The 13,721-nt window shown below is 43.9% G+C and overlaps 1 protein-coding gene across 1 annotated transcript; it reads left to right on the top strand.

The window, feature by feature from the left end:
• The first annotated feature begins 1,663 nt into the window (after positions 1 to 1,663).
• NEURL3 (neuralized E3 ubiquitin protein ligase 3) lies at positions 1,664 to 12,453 on the top strand. The gene is made up of 4 exons (XM_079987597.1): positions 1,664 to 1,869; positions 7,924 to 8,424; positions 8,796 to 8,849; positions 10,906 to 12,453. Exons 1-4 carry the CDS (start codon positions 1,842 to 1,844, stop codon positions 11,133 to 11,135), a joined length of 813 nt encoding a protein of 270 aa, XP_079843723.1. The 5' UTR covers positions 1,664 to 1,841; the 3' UTR covers positions 11,136 to 12,453.
• Positions 12,454 to 13,721: the final 1,268 nt, after the last annotated feature.

The raw sequence follows: 13,721 nt of genomic DNA, 5'->3' as shown, positions 1-13,721 counted from the left end.
GAAAATGAAGGCAATAATCAATGTACTGTACTATAAAATAAAAAAGACAGCATTGTAGATGACACAAATTAAAATTATTTTTTTTTCTTACATGCACTGATGATAGTCATTGTTTGGATGGGGGGCTTTTATCCATTTCTGCAGTCACACAATCAGTCAACCAGTAGCTGAACTGGGTCCATGGGGTCACGAAGAGTCGAACACGACTAAATGACTAAACAACAACAACAAGTGTTGCGTGAGTGCTCAGGACTCAACAGCCGACAGACTCAACAGGAAGCCTCTGATTAGCAGCGAGGGACTCAATTTACAAATGGAACACACTTAACAGGAAGCTTCCAAGGCAAAGTTCACAAACCAAAACACCTACTTCCGGGTTTGCAGCGTTCTTATTCCCAGTTGTTCATAAACTAAGCTGTTCTTCAACCAAGGTACTAATGTATGATATAATAATTTATTTATACCCCATCCATCCGGCTGGGTTACTCCAGCCACTCTGGGTGGCTTCCAACACAGATAAAAACATAATAAAACATAAAACATTAATAGCAAGAATCTGATCCAATATAAAAAAGTCACAATAACTTTAAAATAAACAACTTAAAGGAATATTCAATAATCCATTAGAATCTAAGAGTAAAGAGTAAAATGAAACATCATAATAATGAAACAGTTTACACTTATCAATTACAATAACGAATTACTAATCCATAAACAATAAAAATAAAAGCAAATCACAATGCATAAAATACAAAAAAAATCTGCAAAACCATATAAAAGGATGAAATTGAGAAACTAGGACACGCAAATTATAAAATTATTTATTTTGTATATCCCTAGAGGGGTCGCTGTCCTGATCCAGAGGGTTCTTCTAATGTTCTTATGCCTCTAGTACATGAGCCCAGCCAGAGCTGTGCAGGGAGAGCAGCCAGAGACACTTGCCCCAGGAGGCCCCAGGGACTGGCCAGAATTGGCTGTCCTGCCCCAGGACTCCCAGCTGACCAGGGACTCCTGACCAGGCAAGCTCTGCCTGGGCCAACATGTATCAAAACAAAGCTATCTTTTCAAAATCACGTATCTTCAATTTTTTCAATGCAGTTCTGCAACCAAGTAATGTGTACACAAATGCAAATATAATGGTAAAGAGAACATAAAAACACCTGTATTAAGAAGAGATAACATGCATAAGTGCATTTTATATGGGGAAATTGCTTTCAAAAATGTGTGTATTTGTGAAAATTGCATAGAAACATGTTCTGCACAGAAGCATATTTAGAGAAATTTGCACTAAAATGCTGATGAATTGTCATAAAGACTTTTTTAAAAATATCTTTTGTAGAAATGTGGAGAACTGAATTTAATACTGGAAAAATGAGAAACTAAGAGAAACCTAAATTGTCATATTTGCCCACAGCTTTATACGAATGCTAAGTAATATTAAGATATGACAATGAAAGCTAGCAAGTACAGTACACTGAAACAGTGCAAAGTAAATGGACTGGGTCAACAGGAAAGAGGAAAGGGTGGAGTCTTGCTAGCTTGGGCTGGAAGCCAGGACTCTGAAGTCAGGGAAGTGGTCCTGGGGGTGTGGCCCTGGCTCAAGTTACGTCCGCACACACAATATACTGGAAATCCCCCTAGCACAAAGCAAAGTGCATCTTGTGATAATGTGAAGGGAAACCGCACACAAGCCCCACACTTCCATGATTAATGTTTAACTCCCGGGAGGCAACTCAGTAAGAACAGCTTGCGTCCCTGGCATGGCAACATAAACTCCAGCCTATCCCCCAGCGAGCAGCACCAAAGTCTTCAGCCTGAGGAACAGCAGCCTCCGGGCAGTGATGGGTGCCTGCCTTCGCCCCTTGGAGGGTAAGAACTGCCTGGGGGTTTTGAGGACGGGCCCTGGGTGAAAATGCAAAGGTGCTTCTGGTGGCCAAGGTCCCCTGCGCTGCAGAGTCAGGTGATGGAGGACCCATCAGGTCTGGGACTGGTTTCACAGGGAGCATAACTGAAGAACTCTCCCGCAGCCCTTGCTGCTCATTATGCTCAAAGGCTATGGCTGAGGTCAGGATCTGTGTCAGGGAAGAGCTCTGGAAAATGTTCTCCTTTCTAGGGTGCAGTTCCGAAGGAAAATGTTCAAAAGAACAAGTGTGCCTCTGAATATACGCATCACTGTGTGCATCTCCCTCAGCACTGAGAAACAACTGTCAGCCTCGGCACAAGGAATTAATGCATGGAATTCACTGCCACAAGATGTGGTGGCAGCCACTGAACTACAGTGCTTTTTAAAAAAATGATATTGGTTTATATATATTAGCAACTATGCCTTAATGTAACATTTTAATACAGTATATAACTGGGTTTTTGTAATATTTTGTTTAAATTGTCTGTCGTTGTTTCAGTTTTCTGTATACTGCGTAGAGATCATTTAAATATATTAAGTGGTAAAGGAATTAAATAATCAATCAATCATGTGTACTCCATTATATAAAGACATCTGAGCTGGCTGCTTCAAGCTCAGACTGCATGCCCTTTTTGCAAATTTTCACCACTTTGAAACTAACCTAAGTTTTGCTGCCTGTGATTTCTGGATGCTGTATGGAAAAGCACATGAAACTGACTTTTGAAGAGTTTGTAAATAAGCCATTTTAAACTTACCAAATGTCTGGTCTTTCTCTATGTTAAGTCGAAGAGGGAACTTGGGAAGGAATATTTTAAAGCTATTTTAAAGCTTATATTTCCACGCTTTACTTTGCTGCAGGTTTTGTGTCTACTGGGGTTCTCTCACCCTGAAACCTGAATCTTGGCATCCAGTGAAATCTTTTATACATCATTTTTCCTCTCTCAATCAACATATATTAAATGTTTATGGGGATGGTGTGTGGGTGGTTTTGGAGGTTGTTGTATGATAAAAATTCTCCAAAAGTCATCAGTGAACAAAGTATGCCATTCATTGCTCCTCTGCCAAAATTTCTGCTTTGAATGGTCTCCAAGACCACATTTATTTTTTCACTGAAACTTGCGATAAGAACTTAATCATGAATGTTCTTTGAGTCTAGTGTAGCAGAGTGTTCTTCTAATGGAGAGCAGGGGCTTTGAGCTGGCAATCCTCTTCTTTGGACCTTACTTTAGGCTCAAGTGGGTTCTTGGTGCCCCAGCAGGATGCTCCCCAGCAAGACCCCCAACTGGGCACCAGCACTGCAGCCTTTTCCCAGGCATTTTATGGCACGTGATTGGCTGTTTCTTATTCACCACCAATTTATGGTTCGTTTTGGTTAACTAATTATAGTGTTGACTTTGCTAATTTTTATGGGGCACAGTGATTTAAGGAAAAGATGAGTAAATTTGGGGCTTTAAAAACCTCCTGGTAGTGTGCTATATAGGAGATTTTATGCATGAGTTGGATACAGAATGAGCTGTTGTTTAAGATTGTTGGTAAAGGGATATTTTGTACATGAAGAGGATACTGATATCTACTTTGGCCTTTTATATGTGCTTGCTGTCAATTTCTGAAGTTGCAAGAGACACCATAGCTGACAGCAGCCTCTAAGAAGCTTTAACCTCTGGCCAAAGTCGCTAAGCGTCCACCTCAGCCAAATTCACTCACAACCCAGCCCAACTACTGGGTGTAATCTGCCTCTGCCTCCCAAAGCTCCTCGGGTTATACTTCTGGCTGCTTGGACAGTTTAGTTGATTTTAGAAACCTGCTTGCATAGGCTGTTCTGGTAAGCCCTCCTTAGATAGGGAGCCACTGGCTCCCTTCTGATCTTCACCAGCAAAACGTTAACCCACTAAGGATGAATTTGCTTAATACTCAGGTCTCATCTATCCATTTTCACCCCAGTTTTCTGTGGTCTCCCAACAGTTAACTCCCAACTGACATTTCCAACTGGCAGCCAAACAGAGTCCATTGTTTCACAGACCAATAAAGATGAATTTTCTTAAACCAGTCTCCTATAGATATTAAAAAAGCAAGAATTTCCTTTCCCCACCTGTGAAACAGGCCTGCAACCCAGCAAATAGCACAAGGTCTCAAACTTTTACATTTTCTTTCTTTTTCTTTTTTTAATAATATTTATTAGAAATTTTCCAGAATAAAAAGGAAAGATAGCAAGAAAGAAAGAAAAAACAAATATGATTTACACTTGGTTTCAGTGGCATCTTTCCCGGACTCCCCCCCCTCCCCCTCTTGTATTCCATTTCCCTTAAATTGATTCCACAGATTCTTACCCCAAATTTTAAAACCTTATTTGTAATTTTAAATAACCCATTTATTCCAAATTAATTTATCTTATTTATCTTAATGAACCATTTCTCCTTATATTTTATATAATTCCCTAAGATCGACCCCATTTCCCTTCCACGAATTCCCCTATTTTCAAACAACAAACATGAAAAAAGAAAAGAAAGAAATAATATATAATTTTACAGCCTTTGGATTCCAAATCTCCCCCCCCCCCCCATTCCCCGGTTCCAATCCCCAAAGTTCATCCATTGTCTACTGCCAGCCTGGTGTATCCACGTCTATATCTCAACTCCACTTTGCCGTCTTTTGATAGCTTTTAATTTCAGAAAGTCCAATCTCGAAAAAACTCTCAGAAAAAGTCATTGTTCTTCCATCCAGACCTCTATGTTTAAGAGTCTAACTTAAATTCTATTTCTTGGTCCTTTTAAAGTCTGGATGTTCCAAATACTCCGGCTTCAAATTTGGTCCAGCTCTTATTCCTCAGGTTGCTTTTTCCTGTTCTGCTGCAGAAACCTTCTAATTCAGAAACTTCTTGTTCTCCACAGAGGCTTTTGTTATTCAGGAACATAACTTGTGTCAAGTCCCTTCCTTTCTTCAATAGATAAATCCATTGTCTCCTTTAGTATAGAAACCTCTGTAGACAAAATAATGCTTCGTTTTTGCAGCTTTCCCAAGAGATAACAGATCCTGCTCAAATTCATAGTATTTTTCCACTTGCTGCTACTGTTGCAATGTCCCAGCCTCCCTCTAGAGGGAATATGGTAACTTAATTTCTTTCAGAATCAGACCCAAAAGTCAAATAACTTGTTGCCTTTATTTCCAATAATTTATGTCCAAATTGTAACAAATCTAACCAGCAAAGTCATTGTAACAAAGTTCTCTTTTATTTTCCTGCTTTGACAGCTACTTTGACAGCTGTCAAAGTTTCTGTGTCTCTTCACCAGTCTCTCATAGCGGATCGTTCCCGGTTCCCGGGGGGGTTGCATTTTAGTTCCCACAAATCAGTCTTCTCCTCCAGCACAATTATTGTAATTTCCCTTCGTGAAGTTAAAAATTTTTCTCAGGTAAACAAGTTCATCTCTCGATCTTAGTTGTCAAATCCTTGCGTTGAGCCATCTACAACAGGGGGGGGGCGGACTTCCTTTTTGCACTCCCCCCGCTCGCTCCAAATTCAAAGATCAAATTTCCCTTTTAAGTCCAATCAATTTACTCACGGGTTGTTCCTTTTAGTCCAAATCCGAAATTTTCAAAGAAGAAGTCGTTGCTCTCCGCCGAATGGCATGCGGCTTCGCTGGGCAGGGGAAGCATTGGACTCACAGCACCACACACACACACCCCCCCGTCACCCACTCCGCAGCCTTTAAAAAGGCTCCTTCGCGGGTCGGGGGGGCGCAAACGGTGCCCGCCGAGTCACCAAGTCCATGGGCATCTCCGCCCATGGTTTTTGAGGGTCCCCGCGTCGCCGGCACAGCAGGACCCGACCCCTACCCAGCCGACTCCCTCCGGAGCTCGGAGGGAGTCCGCCATTCGGCGATGGCGCCGACCCTCAAACTTTTACATTTTCACCCAGACAAAGTAACGCCCCAGAAATCTTTTCCAAATCACAAAGCATAGACATACACACCGCATTTCCTCAGAGAGCACAAGGTTGCTCACTCTCGCCCTCTCCATTTCCCCCTCCGAACGCTCCTATGAGGTGGGTTGGCCCGAGAGATAGTGCCTGAGCCAAATTCATCCAGTTTGCTTCATGATTAAGCGGGAATTTGAGCCCTGCTCAACTTTTAGTTTTCTTTTAAAGAAATATTTTTACCAGATCCACTCTGGCTCTCCAAGATGATAACAAGTGAATTTACCGCACATGTCAATAAAACATAACTGTGTTAATTTATTCACAGACCACTGGCCACATATAACAATCTACTGAATGTCAAACACCTAAGATCATTTGAAGAGAAAGAGTCAGAAAACAATTATAGATTGTCTAAGGAAAAGGCAATATGCAGAAATATTTTTCTTCAAGGTTCAGGATTTCTCCTTCTGTCCCTCTTCAGGGCACCCAGTGACCCTTCCCCTGTCAGAACAATAAAGGATTGTGGCCATGATGTTCTGATAACAGTAACCGCCAACTGCTCAAATGACATCCAGGATCAGGGAATGAAAGAGAAGCTGTTTTCTTCATAAACTATAGCCCATTTTCACATACAGTTTAGCTCTCACACACACAAACACACAGACACACAAAGGCAAACCACCCTCATGAAGGTGGTTAGGCAGAGCAATGGTGGCAGGATCAATTAAACTTCACTCTAAACTGGTTGAATGGAGGTTATGTGTGAGGAGGCAAGCACAGGCTCATCAGATGAGGCCAGGTGATCATGAAATGGACTTTATGCCTACATGATTTTAGGGGTATACAAAGTTCAGGGCCTTTTTTCAGCCGGAACGTGCCAGAGACTCAGTTTCAGCACCTCTCAGGTGGGCGCCATTGCCATTATAATGGAACAAGGAAGGTGTTCATAGTGAGTTCCAGCACCTCTTTTTCTTAAAAAAAATAGCACTGACAAAGTTGCTATCTAAGCTTGGAGCTTATTTATCTATACAAAATATTTCTGTACCACGATAGGCGGCAGGAGTTCAGCTGGGAGCCAGTTGTGGGGGTGCCTGGTTATGCCCCTCTCAGGATTTTGCACCCAGGGCCACCGCCCCCCAGCTACGTCACTGCACAATGCCTGTGAATTAAATGCATTAACATTAACCTGAGACATTTGGAGTCCAGTTGTCCTATAGTAACATATAATTGATCAACTTTTTGTACTTGATATATTTTGGCATAGCTGAATCCAGTTTAATAAACTGGAGTATTTATGTTCTATATATACCTGATGTAAAACTTCAGCGTCTATAGGGAAGTTATTTTTGCAAATGATATTTCTAGTTGCTTAAACAAAAAACCACAAACCTGCCTATGGTTCAGTCATTAGAAGAACTGTTGCCTCTTGTAGCCTGAGGGGTTTCAGTTTCCTATGCAGGAGATGTTACTACACCATGATAAATGGAAAGCAAACCCAACCAGGATCTGTTTGTGGCCTCAGCACATCTTGTGCTGCCGGTAGTGACACCTAGTGGTGGTCTCATATTTTGCGGGATCTTGAGCCACATGCTAAGCCTGCTTCTTTGCGGTAGAGAAAGTCAGAGCAGAACATGGATGTCATCATTAAAAGCACAGTGTGTATGTAGCATTGGGCACAGAATTCCGCTTCCTGAGAATCCTGCCATGATGACTGTGGAGATGAGCGGCGCTTCTCAGAATTCCTGTTAATGACACCATGAGACCTTTTGCAAGGAAAGTGCATGCTAAACTGTAGCATGCACCCTTATAATTTTATTAATCATGGTGTCTCTTATTGTTAAGTTGTGAGGGAACATATCAGACGACACAGAGATTCTTCAAACAGCTCTTGTTTATTCACAGGCCAGAACAGAACTGAACTGAAGGGTTCAGCCAACCTGCTTATATAGAGCTCCACTAGAACGCAACAGTAACCATTTTCTGTAACTATCCAATCACTGAACGTCACTTTCAATCCCTTATTTGCATATGTGGACCTGAACTATACAGTATCCCCCTGCTGGCCCAGGGTGAGAACTTCAGTACATAACACTTATGTCTCCCACAGGTCCAGATGTCGCAAGCCAGCCTCCCAGTGATCCCCTCTTTTTCCACCCTTACCTCAAAGGCTCCCAGGTCATCATGGACGAGTCCCACTGCATAGCGAGCAGAGCAGCCACATTCTGCAACGGCATTGTCTTCTCCAGCCGGCCAATTGAACTTTATGAGAAGGTGACTTTGAAAATCTTAAAGGAAGAGAGCAGGTGGTGTGGAGGCCTAAGGGTGGGCTTCACTTGGGAGGATCCGTCCCTCGTTGAGCCCAGTGTGCTGCCTCCGTATTCTTGCCCAGACCTGGTAAAGCAAGGGAAGTGTCGTGCTGCCGTCTTACCGGAAGAATATGGAGCAGAAGGCACCATTGTCAGCTTCTGGGTGGACAACCAAGGTTCTGTTTTCTGCAGCACCAATGAGAAGTCAGAAGGTTTCCTGGTGGTAGATGGCGTCTTGGTCAAAAGGCCTCTCTGGGCTGTTGTGGACATCTATGGAAGGACCAAGGCAGTCCAGCTTTTGGGTAAGCAGCTGAAGCATCTAAACTCAGGGGTGGGGGAATCTTGTTCAGCATGAGGGCCACATTCCCTCACAGGCAGCCTTCTGGGGACCACAGGCTGGTAATGAGTTGGACCAGCAGCAAAGAGTGGGTGGGGTAATAGTTGTGACTGTTTCCATGCAGCAGCCTACATCTCAGCCATACAAAAGGTCAAGATTTCTCTACCCACCCTTCTCTCCACCCAGGTACATTATCACTGTTCAAATATGTTTTCCAGCTGGGAAAAGCCCTTGAGCATGGTGTGTGGTGTGGCCTGGCAAGAAGGCATGGGCTGTTGATGGGTAACGGCTGCACTTGAGATGCAGCAGCCTAAAGTTTCTCTCGTTCCCTTTCAGGTCCCTCCAGCCTACCAACAAATGCTGATGGGCTCAGCCTTCTTCAACAGAGTGGTGAGTATCTGGAAAAGCTGTGAGTTGCCCTCAATTTCCTCTCATTATTTTCTTTTAGCCCAAGAAACCATCCCAGGGCACTTCACTGCCCAGTGCAAATTTCACTTTTATTGTTTTGTTTTTTGTTTTGAAAAAATTGGCTTCAGTGGAGCTGTAATTTTGTATTTTATACTTTGTATTTTGTCTTATTGGTCCATTGACCATAATAAATATCTAACTGACTAAATAGATACTACAAAAACACACTCTACATTTTTGTTTTTCTCTCACAAGAGCACAGACCCTGCCGAGGCCACCTTTGGAACTCCCTGTCACAGTGGTTTTCAACCTTTTTGAGTCCACAGCTCCCTTAACCAACCACATTCTTTCTGCGGCTCCGCTGTGGAAGCCACTTAGCCTGGGGTTCCATTACAGGGTGTGCATAAGTGGGAATGTGCCCATTCCGCCCTGCCCCTTGTCAGCGCTCTCTTTGTCGCCTTGTAAGTGGGAGCGCACTGCTCTGTAGGGCCGAGCTGACGCACTCCATGTGGCAGCCACAGCCTACCTTCCCCCAAATCAGTGTGCACATGGTGGGGGGGGGAGTGGAGAGGGAAAATGAGATTAAAATCCAAAGTAGAAATACTATGTTATTGCAGGGAAGGAATAGCACACATGCAGAAATGGTCCTTCCCTGACACATTCTCTCTGTCCCCATAAAGCTGGGCGACTGTTAAAGAGCAGGGGGGTTGGCTGGGGGGAGAGGTGGAGAAGAAGAGGGGGGCGGGATGTTGGGGGTAGCAGGACAGGGAAACACAGAAGGCACTCCTCACTTTCAGGGTTATTTTTGAATCCCTCCTTACAGAGCACACATGTGTCCAGGAACACAAACCATCAAGCTACTTTGCTATTTTCTTGCATTTTTCAAGCCCTCTGTGTAAAACCAAGGAACTGTTAGTTATTAAGCTTGCAAGGGTTTTTGTTTGTGGGGGTGGGGGGAGAGAGAGATATTAAAAAGATATACAGTCATGAAAAAGTGTTTCCCCACTTTCTTACTGCTGTTTTATTTTGGGAAGAAAATGGGCTGCAAGTTAAAGGTGTCTGCTCCTCTGAATGTTCCTCAGAGAAAGGCAGAGAGATATGGACTGCAAGCTAATGACTGGGTGGTCCCCCAGGCTCCCCTCAACATTCCTCAAGTCACCCTCGGGTATCACAGCACACAGGTTAAGAACCAGTGCTCAGTCATATAAAGACATTGGGATGCGCCAACTACGGGTGGAGGATAAATTCTGTTCAGTTCACATTTTATTGTAAATCTACCCAATTCACACTTCCTGAAACAACAGGGGAGTCAGTGCACAGCTACCCTTCAAAATTTGTGCAGTTCTCCAACCTCCAAAAAAGTGTTTTAAATGCACAGGCCACTCACCAAACCCCACCAGCTCCCCCTGGACTCACTCACTCTAGTCCAGTAGCTGAATCAGGAACAGATTAATTCTTATTAATAAATGCAGCTGAAAACAAGATAGCAGTGTGGACAGCAAGGCAAAGTACTGTCAAAACTTTGTCTCTCTAGCAGCATTCCCTCCATCATCAGAGAACACAAACAGCATGTGAGAAGTCCAAAGGCTACTGCTGCTTCCCCACTTGGCTAGGCTAGGCTCCTTGTGCACAAAAAGAGGCTCCCATGGACATGTGCAGAGTGCCATTCTCTCCCCCATTGGGTAAAGGGTAGTCAGTGGCGAGAGAGCCAGGCAGGCAGAGCAGAGGCTCAGGCAGAGCTTCTTCTTCTGCTCATTTCTGGCTGCTGTCATTCTGATCACCCCCTACTGGTGCTCATCTAGTACAGAGAGAAACGTTTGTGAGTTCTCAGGACTCATTATTATTTTTAAAAAATTGCAAACTGATGTGGAAACATGACAAACTGAAGCTAAGCTTGCGAAACCAAAATTGACCGACTTGTCCATATTAAAGCCTGCTCATCCCCCCCCCTTGTGGTTAAATAGCATAAGTAGGAAGAAGAGTGTGCTGAAGAAGTATTTCTATGTTTCTTATTCTGTGTCTTTTGTATGAAATACAGAGTCCAACTGTGGGGATTTCCATGCCTTTCCTGAGGAATGTGCTGTATGCTTCGGGCAAAAAGCCAACACAATGATGCTTCCTTGCTCTCATGCCAACTTCTGCTCCCACTGCTCCCTGAAAATTTTCCATACCACCAGTCGCTGCCCATTGTGCCGGCAGGAAGTGAAGAAAATTATTCCCATCTCTGTTTTGGCAGAAGGAGAGAGCCCAGAAGTCTGGCCGGAATAAGCAAAGAATAGGGAGCTCCTGTGGTGACAAAAGTATGTACTATTCAAAATTCCTGAAATATTTCAAATCTTGATGGGAACCTGCCAAGGTGGAGAAGACTGGTGGTGGCTGACTTTAAAAGAGAGATGCACAATGAAGAGATCACTGTGGCAGAAAAGATGGGCTGCTGAGATCTTTCTCACTCTCTCCATGGCCTGAGAGGGAGGTGTATAAAAAGGACTCTCCATAATAAGACACTTTTGCCTTTAAAAAGCAGAGAACCATGGTGCTAGATTTAGAACAGTGACATCTAAATTCAACAGTAGGACTGAAACATGTTAAGGAGAAAGTGAGGGATCAAGCAGATGTTGAAAATATCCAAGGGAGGAGTGAAGACTGCGCTGGGAGCAAAGTGAAGAATACTCTTTATTAACCACACATTTCAGCTGTAATTTTCTCTCCCAAGCAGTATCAGTGTTACAGTTTAACCAAAGTCATTGTAAACTGCTTTTCATGCACACCTTAATCTTATCTCACAGCCATGCAAAAAGTGTTTGTCTTTTAGGCTGTTAGATAGGAACAAGCAGATGGCAGCTAAGCCAAGGCAGGTGCAAAGTTTATGTCCATTGAGAGAGAGACTCTCCAAACAGGGCAAAATGAATGGAGTCTTCAAGGAGCAGGAGAAACACAACTCTTCTCATGAACTGAACAAATGATAGGAGTCAAAAGTGTTGGGAAGCTGGTTAGGAGATTCCAAAAGGGGCAGGGTCCCATGGGCAGTAGGAGGAGCATAAAGCAGCCTTCTGCCCTCCAGATGTTTTGTAGTGCCATGCCCATCAAGCCAAGGGGTGGCTGGGGCTGGTGAGGGCTGTAGAGTTGTCTAGAGGGCACCAGGTTGGAGAAGCCTTGCAGAATCCATTATATCAGCAGAGGAACAGGAAGCCTTGAATTCCCCAGGAGGCATGAGAAGCCTGCTGTCTTGTGGAATGGGAAATTCCCTTTCCAGAAAGAGGCCCAAGACCTCATCATTCAAGGAGGAAACACAGGGGTGGTTCTGTTGTGCTTTATTCATTTGAGATCAGTCTACCCATTTTGCCCCAGGAGAGACCATGAAAATAGCAATGATAATTCACCTTGTTGAGAGGAAGGGGGGGTGGGAGCAGGGATGAAAGAACCACATGGACAATGACTGTGGCTACAGGTTTCCAGGTTTTTTCTGGCCCTGCTCTTGTGCCTTTAACAATGCAGAAAACCAGCAGGTTAAGCTTTTTCTTATTGATAAAAGAAATGATGGGCCAAACGTCATTTGCTAAATTTTTGTCAGCCTACTTTTAAAGATCACGGGACGCGGGTGGCGCTGTGGGTAAAAGCCTCAGCGCCTAGGGCTTGCCGATCGAAAGGTCGGCGGTTCGAATCCCTGCGGCGGGGTGCGCTCCCGCTGCTCGGTCCCAGCGCCTGCCAACCTAGCAGTTCGAAAGCACCTCCGGGTGCAAGTAGATAAATAGGGACCGCTTACCAGCGGGAAGGTAAACGGCGTTTCCGTGTGCGGCTCTGGCTCGCCAGAGCAGCGATGTCACGCTGGCCACGTGACCCGGAAGTGTCTCCGGACAGCGCTGGCCCCTGGCCTCTTAAGTGAGATGGGCGCACAACCCCAGAGTCTGTCAAGACTGGCCCGTACGGGCAGGGGTACCTTTACCTTTACCTTTACTTTTAAAGATAGGTATAGAACAAAGTCACCTCTCCACCTTTTGTTTCTTGTTGTTTTAAGCCTTAGGTTCAGTGACAAGCCTAGGTGCCATCTTTTTAAACTATTAGTTTTGTCATCCAACTCTGTCCTTCAGACAATACATTAGGCCAACCAAAAAAGGTCACTAAATCCTGAAAACCCAGAAGCTTGCACATGAACTCTTCATCAGGCCAGATGGGAGTGGTGGAGGGGAGAGTCCCGAGAGGGTGAAGAGAGAAAACTTTGTTGGCCAACGGTGCGGCTGTGAAGCCTGCAAAGCAGGGAAAGGTAACATGTACCAGTGAGGCAGCTTGAGTGATCAGGCAGGTATTAGACAATAACTAACAATGCTTGATTACCTATCTGAAAATACAAAAACTGCTTCACATCCAGGGCTATCTGCATCCCTTAGCTGCTATTATTCCACAGGTACTACTGGTTTTCATCATTCCACTTTATGTATTTGTTTTTATATATTTTTCTATGCCGTCATAAACTATTTTCCTTTATATAATAAAAACATTTTCTATAAAATTATGTGCATTTCTTTTGTTGTAGGTTGGTCCAACTGTGTGGGGAATAGTCTCATACTTATAGGCACAGGGGTTTTGTGCCAATCCAATTCAAAAATACATTCTGTACTGGACTGATTTAAAGAGACTAACAGAAAGAAGAGTCTCATGCAACACAAGCAAAAGGTCCCTGTCATCCAGCATTCTTTTCCACTTATGCCCAGATGTTTTGGGGAAGCCCCTAAGCTGGGCATAGACACATTTGTAGTAATTAACTTACGCCTTGTGGAAAGAATGTGGTAACTGGCTTAACATCCTGCTCATCAATTTTAAGTGAACCAGAGAAGTGTGTGTGGGGGGGGGGGTGTT

This window comes from Podarcis cretensis (genome assembly GCF_951804945.1).
Source record: "Podarcis cretensis genome assembly, chromosome: 8".
NCBI classification, from domain to species: domain Eukaryota; kingdom Metazoa; phylum Chordata; class Lepidosauria; order Squamata; family Lacertidae; genus Podarcis; species Podarcis cretensis.
Note: the sequence above shows the minus strand (reverse complement) of the source record. Positions and strands in the feature narration are given on the sequence as shown.